We start from the raw sequence: 11,726 nt of genomic DNA on the forward strand, positions 1-11,726 counted from the left end.
AGGTGAACGCAAGGTGAACGGGGCGGCGGGGACGCGGCCTGGCCCCTCCGCCTCCCCCGCTCCGACCCCGTCTCGGTGGGCTAGGGTCGCTGTCAAACCCCGGGCCAGGCGGGGCGGTGAGCCTGAGGGCATGGGCCCTAACGGCGAAATAAAAAACGTTTCCTGGGGGCGTACTTTTTTCTTCCTGTCGTCTTCTATTTGTTCCCCTTATCAGCGTGCAGCACCACAAGGTGACTCCTCGTTGTGAGAGAGCAAAGGCTCTCTATCTTTTGCCTACTTTGTTTCAAAATTCCCACTTTTAATAAAAACAGAGGCCCTTGGGTGAAAAAGATGCCAGGGTCTGTGTTATAAACGGGACCTAAGAAGATGGAAAAAGCAACCTGGACAGGCACATAAACTGCCTTTTTTTTCCAAGGCAGTGATAGTGATTCTCATAGTCTTGTCTATCATGACCTCTAAACATCATATCTGCCTGTAATATGAGCTTGCCACAGGGACTCTCCTATTCGAGACGTTATTGTGTTTAATGTGTGCTCAATAATAAAGATTTCATAATCTTTTAAAGCCTGGAAGGCAAATATCGGGATGCAGTTTTCTTTTTTTAGGACTGCTAACGGGAATAAGGAAGCTTGTGCTCCCCTTAATAAAGCATGTGATGAAGTCAGGCAATTTAACTTCTCAGTTTGCCATTTGTGACCTTGGCCAATGTGTTCCCTTTTCTTAGGGAACCAAAGTACGAACTTGGCTTCTAGTATTCTGAAAGTGCTTTGTGAAGCTTAATTCATAGAATCATAGAATCATTAAGGTTGGAAAAGACCTCTAAGATCATCAAGTCCAACTGTCAACCCAACACCACTATGCCCACTAAACCATGCCCTAAGCGCCTCATCTACACGTCTTTTAAATACCTCTTTAGAGGTAGGTGTTTTAGTAAGGTATAGATTTTTAATTTAAGCAAAAAGTCTCAGAATAACACCATTTCAGTTAACTGGGTATATTAATTCTTAATTGTTAAATAGTTTTTAATTTTACATTGAACAGAAATGACTACTCATAAAATGAAGACAAATACTTTATTAGGGTAATGAATTGGTTCTCATTTTATGGGGTGTCATCGCATGAGAAAAAGTAGTTATTTGCTAAAATTAATACTGTATAATGTAAAACAAAGGCTGTGCTAGCACAGTGAATATGGGGAATTTAGTATTCTGGGAGGCTGTCTTCTATTAGCAGGCTCAAGCTACATGTTTTTTCCCCCTGTGAAGGACTAAATCTGTGATGGTAGTCAAACATGCTTCTAGGTGATGTCTTTAGGAGACAAATTTTTTTTTTGCACATGTGTAGCAGCCAAGAGATTAATGAATATGAGAATCACCTTTCCAATCACTGTCAGCATTGACCACGGCACATGTTATTAACATTGGTTCTGCTCATCTCCCATCCTAGAACTGTTTTGGAATTGGAACTGCGTAGGAAGCTTAACTCTGAGAGAAATAAATCAGAATTAGCGTGGTTCGGGCTGGCTGTCCTATTTAAAGTACAATTCTTCTAATAGCCTCAAAGGGCAAGATCTTTTTCATGCCTATCTAAGAGATACTTTTAGTAGCATCCCATTTCTCGAGCCATGTTGGTTGAGGATTGACTGAATGAGTAGTACTGTGAAACTCTAAACCATCTGAAGTATCAGGGTTTTATTGAAGGCCTTGTAGATAAGTACTGAACTTGTCTATGGGAAGTTTTGTGTATGCTGGCAGAAAGCAGTGTTGGCTAGAGCTAAACTGATCTTCAGAACCCTAATTTTGGTTGCTCTTTGGGGGTGGGTCTAGAAAATGAGACTGCATTTACAATTTGATTATACAGCACTGCTTTTTTTTAGCCTGAATCATGGTGAATTTTGGAAACTTGGCCAGTGTTCTTAGATCAGGGAGGATGAGGAAAGATGGTATTTTGGGTTTCAGCTAGGATTTCTAGGACTGATTTCCCAGATAGGAGTGCATGTAGCACAGTTGCTCTTCTTTTGAACATGAGCTTTTGCTTACTGGACTTGTCTACCGTATCTGCTGCCAAAATATAAGTTAGTTTCTGAATTCAGACTCCCCTTGCATCTGGACCATTCACTGTAGTGAGCTAAATGCAAGACAGCTAGCTTTTCAAGATGAGCTTTTAAAATCTATAAAGATAAGTGTTGGCTTCCTTACAGAGATTTCAAAAATAATGACCCATTTAATAGGCTGGCTTTTTTGTGTCTTTTAAGGAAGCTTTTCACCTGCCAAAATACCAATAGACTTAGGAGCCCTGTAATGATTACTGCCATTTCTTTTACTGAAATCTGAATAAGGACACTCAGGTGCTGGGATAACAAATTCAATGTCAGATGAGAGGAGATCACTTGGTAGCTGTTTGCTTGGTGGTCAGTCTGGAAATTAACAGTTCCTGGGTAAAAGGGAAAATGTACACATCGTTGGCTGCCTACTTCCCGTGGCTGTTGGTCTCAAGGCACTTCTTACTACTCAGTGAAAGACCACCACAGAAGCCCCTCAGACCATCTGCTATTTCAGGGAAGAGTGAGAGGGAATGAAGTTGGAAGCTGTTAGGCTTGTGGCTTTTCCTTAATCTTGTAGTTCTGCCACTGCGTTTCTGAGGATGCAGTGGAAAAAGGACAGGCATGGAGAATCGACAAGTGTGATGAGTAATATATTATAGATTCTTTGTGAGGAGAGATCAGACTTTTGAACCAGGCAGTGTATGCTGTTGCTCATTGTTGCTGATGGATCCTTAGGCTTGTTGGGCGCCAACATGAGAACAACCATATTGAATCAAATTAATTCCCAACAGAGTAGAGATGTGGGATGAGATTTAGATCCCTGTAAAATGAAGATAGCAGTTTTTTAATAGGTGCCTTTTAAAAAAGTCTTATGTAGACAAAAATTATTCTCTAGTCTTCTGAAACTGATTGGCCTAGGTGATCATTTTTACCTGGTGTTACTGGCCATCACAGAAACAGACCTTCAGTTTTCCAGACTTCTCTTGCCACTCTCCATGTCCAGATAGGATCCTTCACCTCAAACATGCTCATTTCTCTCCCTTCCCACTTCTGGTAGCCTGAAGTTGTGGTCAAGCAGAAGTCAACCACTTTGTATTGCTACTTCAAGCGATTACCATTTGAATATTTATATAGTATTTGAATAAATACTAAATTTCACCAAGCCATCTAATGAATTAAAAAGGTACATAGATGTGTATGTTCAAACGGAAAAGATTTTGTCTGAATTTTATCTGACATGTTTCTTTGCACCTCTTTTTGGAGAGCCCTGCTTCAGCTTTTTATCATAATCAGCTTTGGTCCCAGGCAAGACTAGAATGCTATGAAGCCTCTGCCATTGCTTTGATTTGCAAATCTGTTCTCCTGTACTCTGAATTATGGTGAAATTTAGCTTTCAGTTTACTCTGTGACATGGAGGAACTCCATTAACTAATTGCGCTACAGGGTTAGTTTGGGGGCAAAAAGAAGGAATTACTGCATTAAAAAAACTTTCCTGGTCTGGGGAAGAGATTATTGTTTTTCGATGAACATTGAGGAAATCCCTCAGTGGTTTTTCCAACCATTCCAGCAGTTGGAGACTTTCATGAGATAATGGATATCTTGTGAGATGAAGACAACATTGTCCACAGCATTAATTGTGCTGGGTAAATGCTTAAGGGGGAAGAAAAAAAAAAAAGGGCAGAACAAAACAAATACAAAAGTTATGTGGCTACTAGGTAAAGAGCAGCTTATGTATGTTAAACAGTGAGAAGCTGGGTGGTGTTTTGTTTGTTTTTTTGTTTTTTGGGGGTTTTTTTGCTGGTGGAGGAAGGAAAAGTCTCACCTCTGACACCTGTGATATGTTCTGGAAGTTCTAAACTAAAGTGCAGCACAGTGAAATTTGATGAGTGGGTTTCATTTGCACTTCTGGAAGAGCAGTACCCTCTCTTGTACTGTCATGTTCACTTACTTCAGATTTTCTTTAATGAAAATGGTGTACAGCTGCTGTAGGTCTGTATTGCTCTTACTGAAAGCTATATATCTAATAGCTTAGGGCTGTTTGGTAAAAAAATCAAACTACACCCTTATTGCTAGTGTGCTGGCTATTATGATCTCGCCTAGATTTCCTGAACTTTTTACTGTGTAAGATACTAAGAAATGTTATCCAAAGGACAATAAAACAAGAGATTTGGATAAAAATTGGTGACGACTCATTGATCATGATTATTTCAGGCAATGTTTTCAATGCTGGAAACAAGAAAACTGGAAAAAATTTTCACAGGGAAAAATTAAAAATGCTTGAACAGATCTAAAGAATTGACTAGCATTTTTGATAATGCAAAAACAGTGATAGGTACTGTGATTGTGTTCTGCACAAGGAATATTTGCTGATTTACAGTCATACATACAAAAGGAATATTTAGTGCAATACTGCTATGTTTATTAACCTGTACTTATCAAAACCTTGCAATGCTAAAATAGAGGATGAATAGGAACAAAAGGATTAAGATTAAAGTGTAATACTGGAGGAGGAACTACTCTAAACTCTTGTCTTCAGTTTGTTTCCAGACTTCTAGTGCTGATGACAGAGGCTTTCAAAGGATGTAAGAAATGCATGTGCCAAATCCTTGGAAGTTTTTATGGAGGCTGCCTTCTGACTCAGTTTTCAAAGCTGCGTGAGAGCCTTTTAACCCTGGGTACTGACCTGTCTCTCTAGGTCAGGTGCTGTAAAGGTGTCTTGCCATAGCCTGTCCTTCTCCCATGTTCCAGGGAACCGTTTCACTGCGGAGGCTGCCAAGCGAAATTTGGGCTTTTGTTTTTTTATGGCGTTTTCTGCTGTTGTGTTCAGCTGACGGAGTAGTCCTGCTGTTAACTCAGCTGTAGGCAAGTTCAGGGCTTTTCTTAGGGGAAAGGTGAGGATGCCTTTGTGAGAGTGAAGATAAATAGCATGTGGATCTGTGCAGCCAGGTTGGTGAAGCTGATGTGTTTGTTCCACATCTTACCTCTCTGCTGCTCTGCATTACATTGTAGACCAGGCACGTACATCGAAGTCACTCTAGCTAGCATTGAAATGCAGCTCACCTTATGTGAAAATATAATAAACTTTGTGACGGTATGCAGGGACCCTGCATAGGGAACTTAGTACGTGATGGTGGAACAGACGGGTATCTACTCAGTCCCGTACTGTGTCACCTGCCAGTCCTTCGATATAAACTCAATACCAGTGAGCGAATACAAACCTAGGGTTAGCTGGCTTTGGAAACTGCGTAGGTTCTTCTCCACCATGGCTGTAATATTTTAGGAGTATAGCAAACTGGTGTTCGCTTAAGAATTTTTTCAACGTTGCCTGAAAGCAGATTTCTCACTGAAAGCATAAGGCATCTGGTGCTATAAATAGAAATGTAAAAGAATTTGGTAAATGCTACCCGTTCTGGGTAACCTGGTGTCTCACTGTTTAACATAATACACAGTATTCTGCGATCAAATGTTTATTAAGTGCCTTTAAAAACCTTTGCAATTTTTCTATTCCTCAGCCTGTAAAATCCCAGGAGTAACAACTGAAAAACAATTGGTTTATTGATATGTTACAGGAATTCACTCTGCAAGGTTCCAGTGCTAATACTCTCCTTTTTCCAGCATGCCTTGAATAGTGGGATACGACGCTACCATGTTGCTCCTGTCTTGTGCCAGCGGGCCAAGGTGGCCATGAGCCACTTTGAGCCTAATGAACACATAAATTATGAAAAGCTGGAGAAGAACATCAACATTGTCCGTAAGAGGTAAGAGTGGAGGAAGGAAGAGGGGAGGGGTCAATGTGCAGAATTCAGCTCTGCAGCGATGGGAGAGGAGGAAAAAAATGTCATGGGGCCCTGGCATAGGGAATATTTACTAAAGAGAGCGGCCTTGAGCGGTGGCAGTCACAAATGTAGTGAAAAATGAGTTGCAGTGTCCCCAAATAGTGATGGGACACTGTGGGAAGGGTTGAAGGTTACGATGAGGTACTGCGACATGCAGAGAACCAGGCCAGTGCAGAGGAGGTGCTAGAAAGGGCTCTGTCCTCTTTGTTTAATGCCCTCTTTGAGGAGACTTCATAGTGGCCCTTGCTCCTTTCTGGAGTGGGCGTGGGCACTGGTCATTATAGGCTAATGCTCCTTTGCACTGTGTTTCAACAGTGAATGTTCTCCTGTGTTCCACTGTAGGCGTTAGGCATGGAAAGGAGGGCTAGGAATTCGTAGCATATGTAAACATAGTGACCTTAATCTGCTGATAGAGGCTTGTGTGCCTGCTAAGCTGTCAAGTGGTTTGTATGACATGTCCTTCAGCCTTTGTGTCCTTTGTTAAATGCAGTAGCTCTCATTTCAAGTCATTGTATCTACTTAGTTACTTCTCAGAAGATCTCACCACTGACATAAATAGGTTCCTCAATTGATACAGCTGCAGGATGAAAGGTCTGAGGTCATGAAACTCCGCTTAGTTGTACTTGCTTGCTGTGGGATCTGGTATTTGTGAATTGAGTCTGACCTCTGTCTCACCTCCACATTTAGTGTCCTGAGGTATGACTCAAAAAATGAGCAGGGTCAATGTTTCTTTTACTGTATAGGAAGATTATAAAAGAAAGCATAAAGTGACATCAATCCGTATACTTTTGAACTTTCTGGACTGAGCCCTTGTTTTAGCCGGCTGCCAGTTGACATTTTAGTGCTGTAAGAAGACCATGCAGGTTTCTGTGTGTTAATAGGTCTTAACAGTCTGAGTGATACAGGGAAGCGTTCTGTTACATGCTTAAAAGGGCAAATGTTGAAGTACACAATATGCAGATACTAAAATTCTTCTCCCCAGGCTTGACCGTCCCCTGACCTTGTCTGAGAAGATTGTATATGGACACCTGGATGACCCAGCAAAACAGGAGATTGAGCGGGGCAAGACCTATCTGCGCTTACGGCCAGACCGCGTGGCCATGCAGGATGCCACTGCTCAGATGGCAATGCTACAGTTCATCAGCAGTGGGTTGCCAAAAGTGGCTGTGCCTTCCACCATCCACTGTGATCACCTCATCGAAGCCCAGTTAGGTGGTGAAAAGGATCTTCGAAGAGCCAAGGTCACTATTGCAGAGACCCTATTTTTTTTCCCCAGAAGGACAGCCACGAATCAGATATGGTAACAGATTGCCTGTGGTGGTCAGCTCTGTAGATAGGTCAGATGCAGCAAAGAAACAGAGTAAACAGATCTTTGGGAGTTTTTCGGCTGAGATTCATCCATTACATGGTTTAAAGGACCATGAATGTAGGAAAAGCTAGTCTTAATCTCTTAATGATGGAAGCCCAGGTCATATGTGTGTTCTGGAGAGTGAGAAGGTATTTCAGCTAAGGGAAGAGGAAAAATTATTTCAAAGGGAAAAAAAGGAAGACAGATTGCTCTAGAGAGTTATGCTCTTTATGCCACAGTATGGCAGTGTGAAAAACTTCCTGAACATGTGTCTGCATTGCACTGGTGTATCCTGTGAGGGGGAAGCAAATGACTGCTTTTGTTTCCCAAACCATTTGCTAGTGATTAGCTGAAGAACACTAACTGAAGCATGTGCAGTTTTCAGGGCTAGCGAGGGTGGGTATAAATGTGTATAGAAGCATGGAGGATGTTGGTTTTTATTTGGGAATTTCAATGTGTTGTTTGTCCAACTGCTGATTCACTGCCTTTTTTAAATTTCCCGCTCACTGTTTTACTGCTTATTCCTCTGTAGGGGCTTCTGTTAAATACAGACACATTCACCTCTGTCCTACATACCAGAATACATCTGCCAGGGAAGAACATGCTCTTAGCATAGCAGGAGGTGGGGGAAATCTTGTTACTCCAAGTGGACCTAGCCTAAGTCCACTGTCCAGGAGGAATTATGCCTTGGACGTTGATACCAAAATTTACAAATAGTAAACAGCTTGTGGGGGCTTAGCTGCATTTTAAGATTTTAGTCCATATATATTCTCAGAAACTCCTGATGTTGAAGTAACTGCTTCTGGCTTCCTCCTTCAGGCCATAGTAAAGCTATAAAACTTTCACCACTCAGGAGTGAATTTGGGGAGTTCTTGCTCCACTTGTTTCGGTCCTAAGTTGTGTGATTAAGAATTTGGGACTTAACTAAATAAGACAGTTTCTTTTTTTCCCTTCACCTCCAGTCTTCCCCTTCCCCCTATTCCTGCATTTGTTCTCTGTAGTGCAATTATATTTGCTGCAGCCCTGAGCTGAGCCGAGTCCCGCCTTTGCCATCCGCTCTTAGCAGAGCAAGTAAAGGTCCTGCCTTCTTCTGACTGGGTTCTGCTTCTGCTGCTGCCAGTTGGCACACAATGAATGCTGGCAGGCGGGAGAGTGGTTTGGATCTGCTCCTGGCACATCAGCATGCTTTACTGGGGGAGGGATGCACAAACAGAGTGAAGTGACCCGACTCCCAGTGGAAAACAAGGCTTAAAGAACTGCTGCTGCCTCATGGGAAACTTCAGCAAATGTGTGCTGAGACAATTCTTCCATTATCTCCAGTTTCCCCTTTCTCTTTATTCTGAAGCATAGCTGCATGAGAACAGTCTTTAAGAAACTCTCTCCTAGTGCTTATCTTATCTACTCTGCCACTCCTCTGCCAAGAGCTATCAGGACATAATAGTGTCATACTTCCTTGGCAACCGTGGTTATGCTCACAAGCAATTTTCACAGTGTGACCTCCACCAATAATGGTGATAGTGCAGCAAGAAAGGCAGCATTGTGTGAGTCTTAAACAGGGGACTTGGTAGAATGAGAAATGACACCCACCAACTCCCCTGGCAGTGAGCAACTTCCAGTTCAATTTCTTAATCTGTAAAAATAAAGCCAAAATGCTTATCTAAGGGGTTTGGAATGTCTGCAGAGCATCTGTAAAGCAAAAGGAACTGCTGGTAGAGAAAGAAGGAGGGGTTAGAAGAAGAGAGGGAAACAGGTTAAAAAAAACCAAACCCTGAGAATACAAGAAACAAGCAAAACGTTTTTAAATGCCTTATTGGCAGGGTTTTCCTTTAATTGTGCTATTTCTCTTGTGCTAGTTGGAATTGGAAAGTAAAAAAGATGCTTTAGTAGAGCTACAAGTTGGATGAAATTAAATGGCCTATTACAACTGAGTGGCAGTCTTGATCCCTTTTGGCTTTAAAAGAGTGATGTGCATCTCCCTCTAGCTGCTACAAAACTGTGGAGCAAACTACAGACAGGCATGGGAGGGAAGGGAATGTGTTTGAATGAGCTCTTGATGTATGGAAGAACAAAATCTGTTACTAACGCTATACATTTCCCTGTGTGAATAGGACATAAACCAGGAGGTCTACAACTTTCTAGCAACAGCTGGTGCCAAGTATGGAGTGGGATTCTGGAAACCTGGGTCGGGAATCATTCACCAGGTAAAGTGCGTGTGTTTGCAATCTTTGAACACGCAATGGCTCTTTACCTTATGGTGAAGAGAGAGCTCAAGTGCAAACCCTTAGAGAATTTCACCAGCTTAGGGAAACAACTTGCTTTCCTTGAGGTGGGTGAGGTTTCTTGCTTGCTCTCTCTGTTATCTTCACAACAAGTGGTTTTTCTTAAAGGTTATTTTGGTCAAACTGTAACCTGATGCATGATTAGGTAGTGCCAACAGCATGCCATGTGAATCACAGAAGCTTGAAATATCTTAACTGCTTGTGGGCTGGCTCCTCTTGGTACGATTGGGACAGTAAGGTGATGCCATGAAGCTGGCTACATAGGGCTAACATGAATTGCTTTTGGTGGTAAGGAAAGCAGCTTTGGGAACATGCTTTTTTAATGGTTATTTTGTATGTGTTTGGTTCCATAAAAACCAGAAGAGAATATAAGGACACCAAACAGAGCACCTTATTTTGAGTACTCAAGAATGGCAACACATAACAAGTTGCTATGTGAACGGAGTAAAATGCAAAACAGTTTCCAACAGTTTCCAAGTCTGAGATTCTCTAGTTATAGCACTTGCACCTTAAAAGAATATGACTGTCCCAAGATGACTTACCACTTAACGAGGCTTTTTGTTTTTTAAAACCAACAACGCTGGCAGGATTTCCCTAACCTGCTCTTGGTTGATTTGCTCTGTGGGTCCAGTGGACAATTTTCCAGTGTTCCTCTGAGTTGCAGGCAGTAAAAATTGCAGTGCAGCACAAAGTGAAAGGAGGGGAGAGGAGAGTGGATGACATCCTTTCAGCAGGGAACTTGTGACCAGGTGCAGTCAAGAGCTCTCTGCTGTGTTTTCTTAGCTACAAAATGAGTTACGAAGGTTACTTGAACTTGGTGTGATGCAGCAGAGAAAGGAAATAGAACAGGTGAACTCTCCAAAAGGTTGTGGGAAAACCTCAGGCCATTTGTGCTCTGAAACCACTCGTAATATCTGTCATGTGGCAACATAGCTCCATGCCGTGGTTACCAGCTTTCTTTTTCTCTGGCTGGAGAAAATTGATCATGTTGTATAGCTTCAGAGTCCAACTCTGGCAAAGTGAGTCCTTGAAAGTGACCTTTCTTGCACAAGTGTATTAATGTGAGCTACAAGCAAATAAAGCTGGAAGTACTAGAGGAAAAACCTTAGTCTTCTCAATAAAGGGCCACCTTAGTTCTGTCCAAGCTGTTCTGTAATGCACGTGCTGTGAGTTTTGCGCTTCCCAGAAAGGCTGTCCGTAACGTTGGCATGGCCCACACGCAGTGAGAAGTTTATTGGCTTGAGTTCTCTACTCTTTTGCTACCATAGAAAACTCATCATTTTTCATTAAAGAACTGTTTTGTGGCTTTGCTAGTAGTTGAAGAGTCTTGCGTGGAATCAATAGCAGCAGTAAGGGAAGGGCAGCCTCTTGGTGTAGTGTATTTGTGAGGGATTCTTCTATGTGATTAGGTTTTGGCTGGCAGCATCGATTGGAGGAGCCTGTTGGTATTCTTCTGCGGTGGGAGCATAAAGTCTACAAAAGGTCTCCCTAGCATTGGATAGGTGAACTGGCTTGCTCAGCAGTTGATCAAGGGTTTGGAGACAAAGGAACAGACTCTTGAGCCCTAACAAAGGTGGCACCTTAGCAAAAGCCTAAACTGGAAGGAAAAAATTGAGATAATTTTAAAAGTTTTCTTACTATCCTGGGATGAGCAAGGATCCTTGGGCTGAGACTGGGTATCTTGTACTGTCATTACATCTCCACAAGGAGTTTGAAACACAAGCGAATTTACAATCCAGAACAAATTCAATTACTTTCTTGCTACTGAAATCTGCAAATACAAACTAATCTAAATTCTTGTTCTTGTCTTCTTTCTTGCTGTCTTTCCCCTCCTTTCCCAACAATCAAGCAAGCAAACAATCCATTTTTATTTTCAGATCATTCTGGAGAACTACTCCTACCCTGGGGTTATGCTGATCGGCACAGATTCACACACCCCCAACGGAGGTGGCTTGGGAGGAATCTGCATTGGTGTGGGTGGAGCTGATGCTGTAGATGTCATGGCAGGAATCCCTTGGGAGCTCAAATGCCCAAAGGTAGGAGCAAAAGGAATACTGATCTTTGATATGAAGGATGAGATATAAGACATGTAAGAAACGTTGATTTTCAGGCACTATGTATATAAGGCACTATATACCATTACAGCCTTTTTTGTAATCACACACTGGCTTAAACAGCTGGTCTATGATTATCACAGAATCATGGAATAGTTTGGGTTG

General features: G+C 42.1%; 1 protein-coding gene across 1 annotated transcript; it reads left to right on the forward strand.

Moving 5' to 3' along the window:
• Window positions 1–5,171: 5,171 nt before the first annotated feature.
• Window positions 5,172–11,591, forward strand: LOC104078713 (aconitate hydratase, mitochondrial-like). Its single transcript, XM_009580465.1, has 5 exons — window positions 5,172–5,267; window positions 5,660–5,802; window positions 6,863–7,121; window positions 9,337–9,429; window positions 11,385–11,591. The coding sequence occupies exons 1-5, from the start codon at window positions 5,172–5,174 to the stop codon at window positions 11,589–11,591; spliced, it is 798 nt and encodes a 265-aa protein (XP_009578760.1).
• The last annotated feature ends 135 nt before the right edge of the window (window positions 11,592–11,726 follow it).

This window comes from Fulmarus glacialis, unplaced genomic scaffold (assembly GCF_000690835.1).
Source record: "Fulmarus glacialis isolate BGI_N327 unplaced genomic scaffold, ASM69083v1 scaffold49066, whole genome shotgun sequence".
Taxonomy (NCBI): domain Eukaryota; kingdom Metazoa; phylum Chordata; class Aves; order Procellariiformes; family Procellariidae; genus Fulmarus; species Fulmarus glacialis.

Coding starts and splice junctions, on each gene's coding strand:
- LOC104078713 (XM_009580465.1), top strand. CDS start 5,172: ATGGTGGAACAGACGGGTATCTACTCAGTCCCGTACTGTGTCACCTGC. Junction 5,268..5,659: donor TGAGCGAATACAAACCTAGG/GTTAGCTGGCTT, acceptor TCCTTTTTCCAG/CATGCCTTGAATAGTGGGAT. Junction 7,122..9,336: donor AGGATCTTCGAAGAGCCAAG/GTCACTATTGCA, acceptor CTGTGTGAATAG/GACATAAACCAGGAGGTCTA.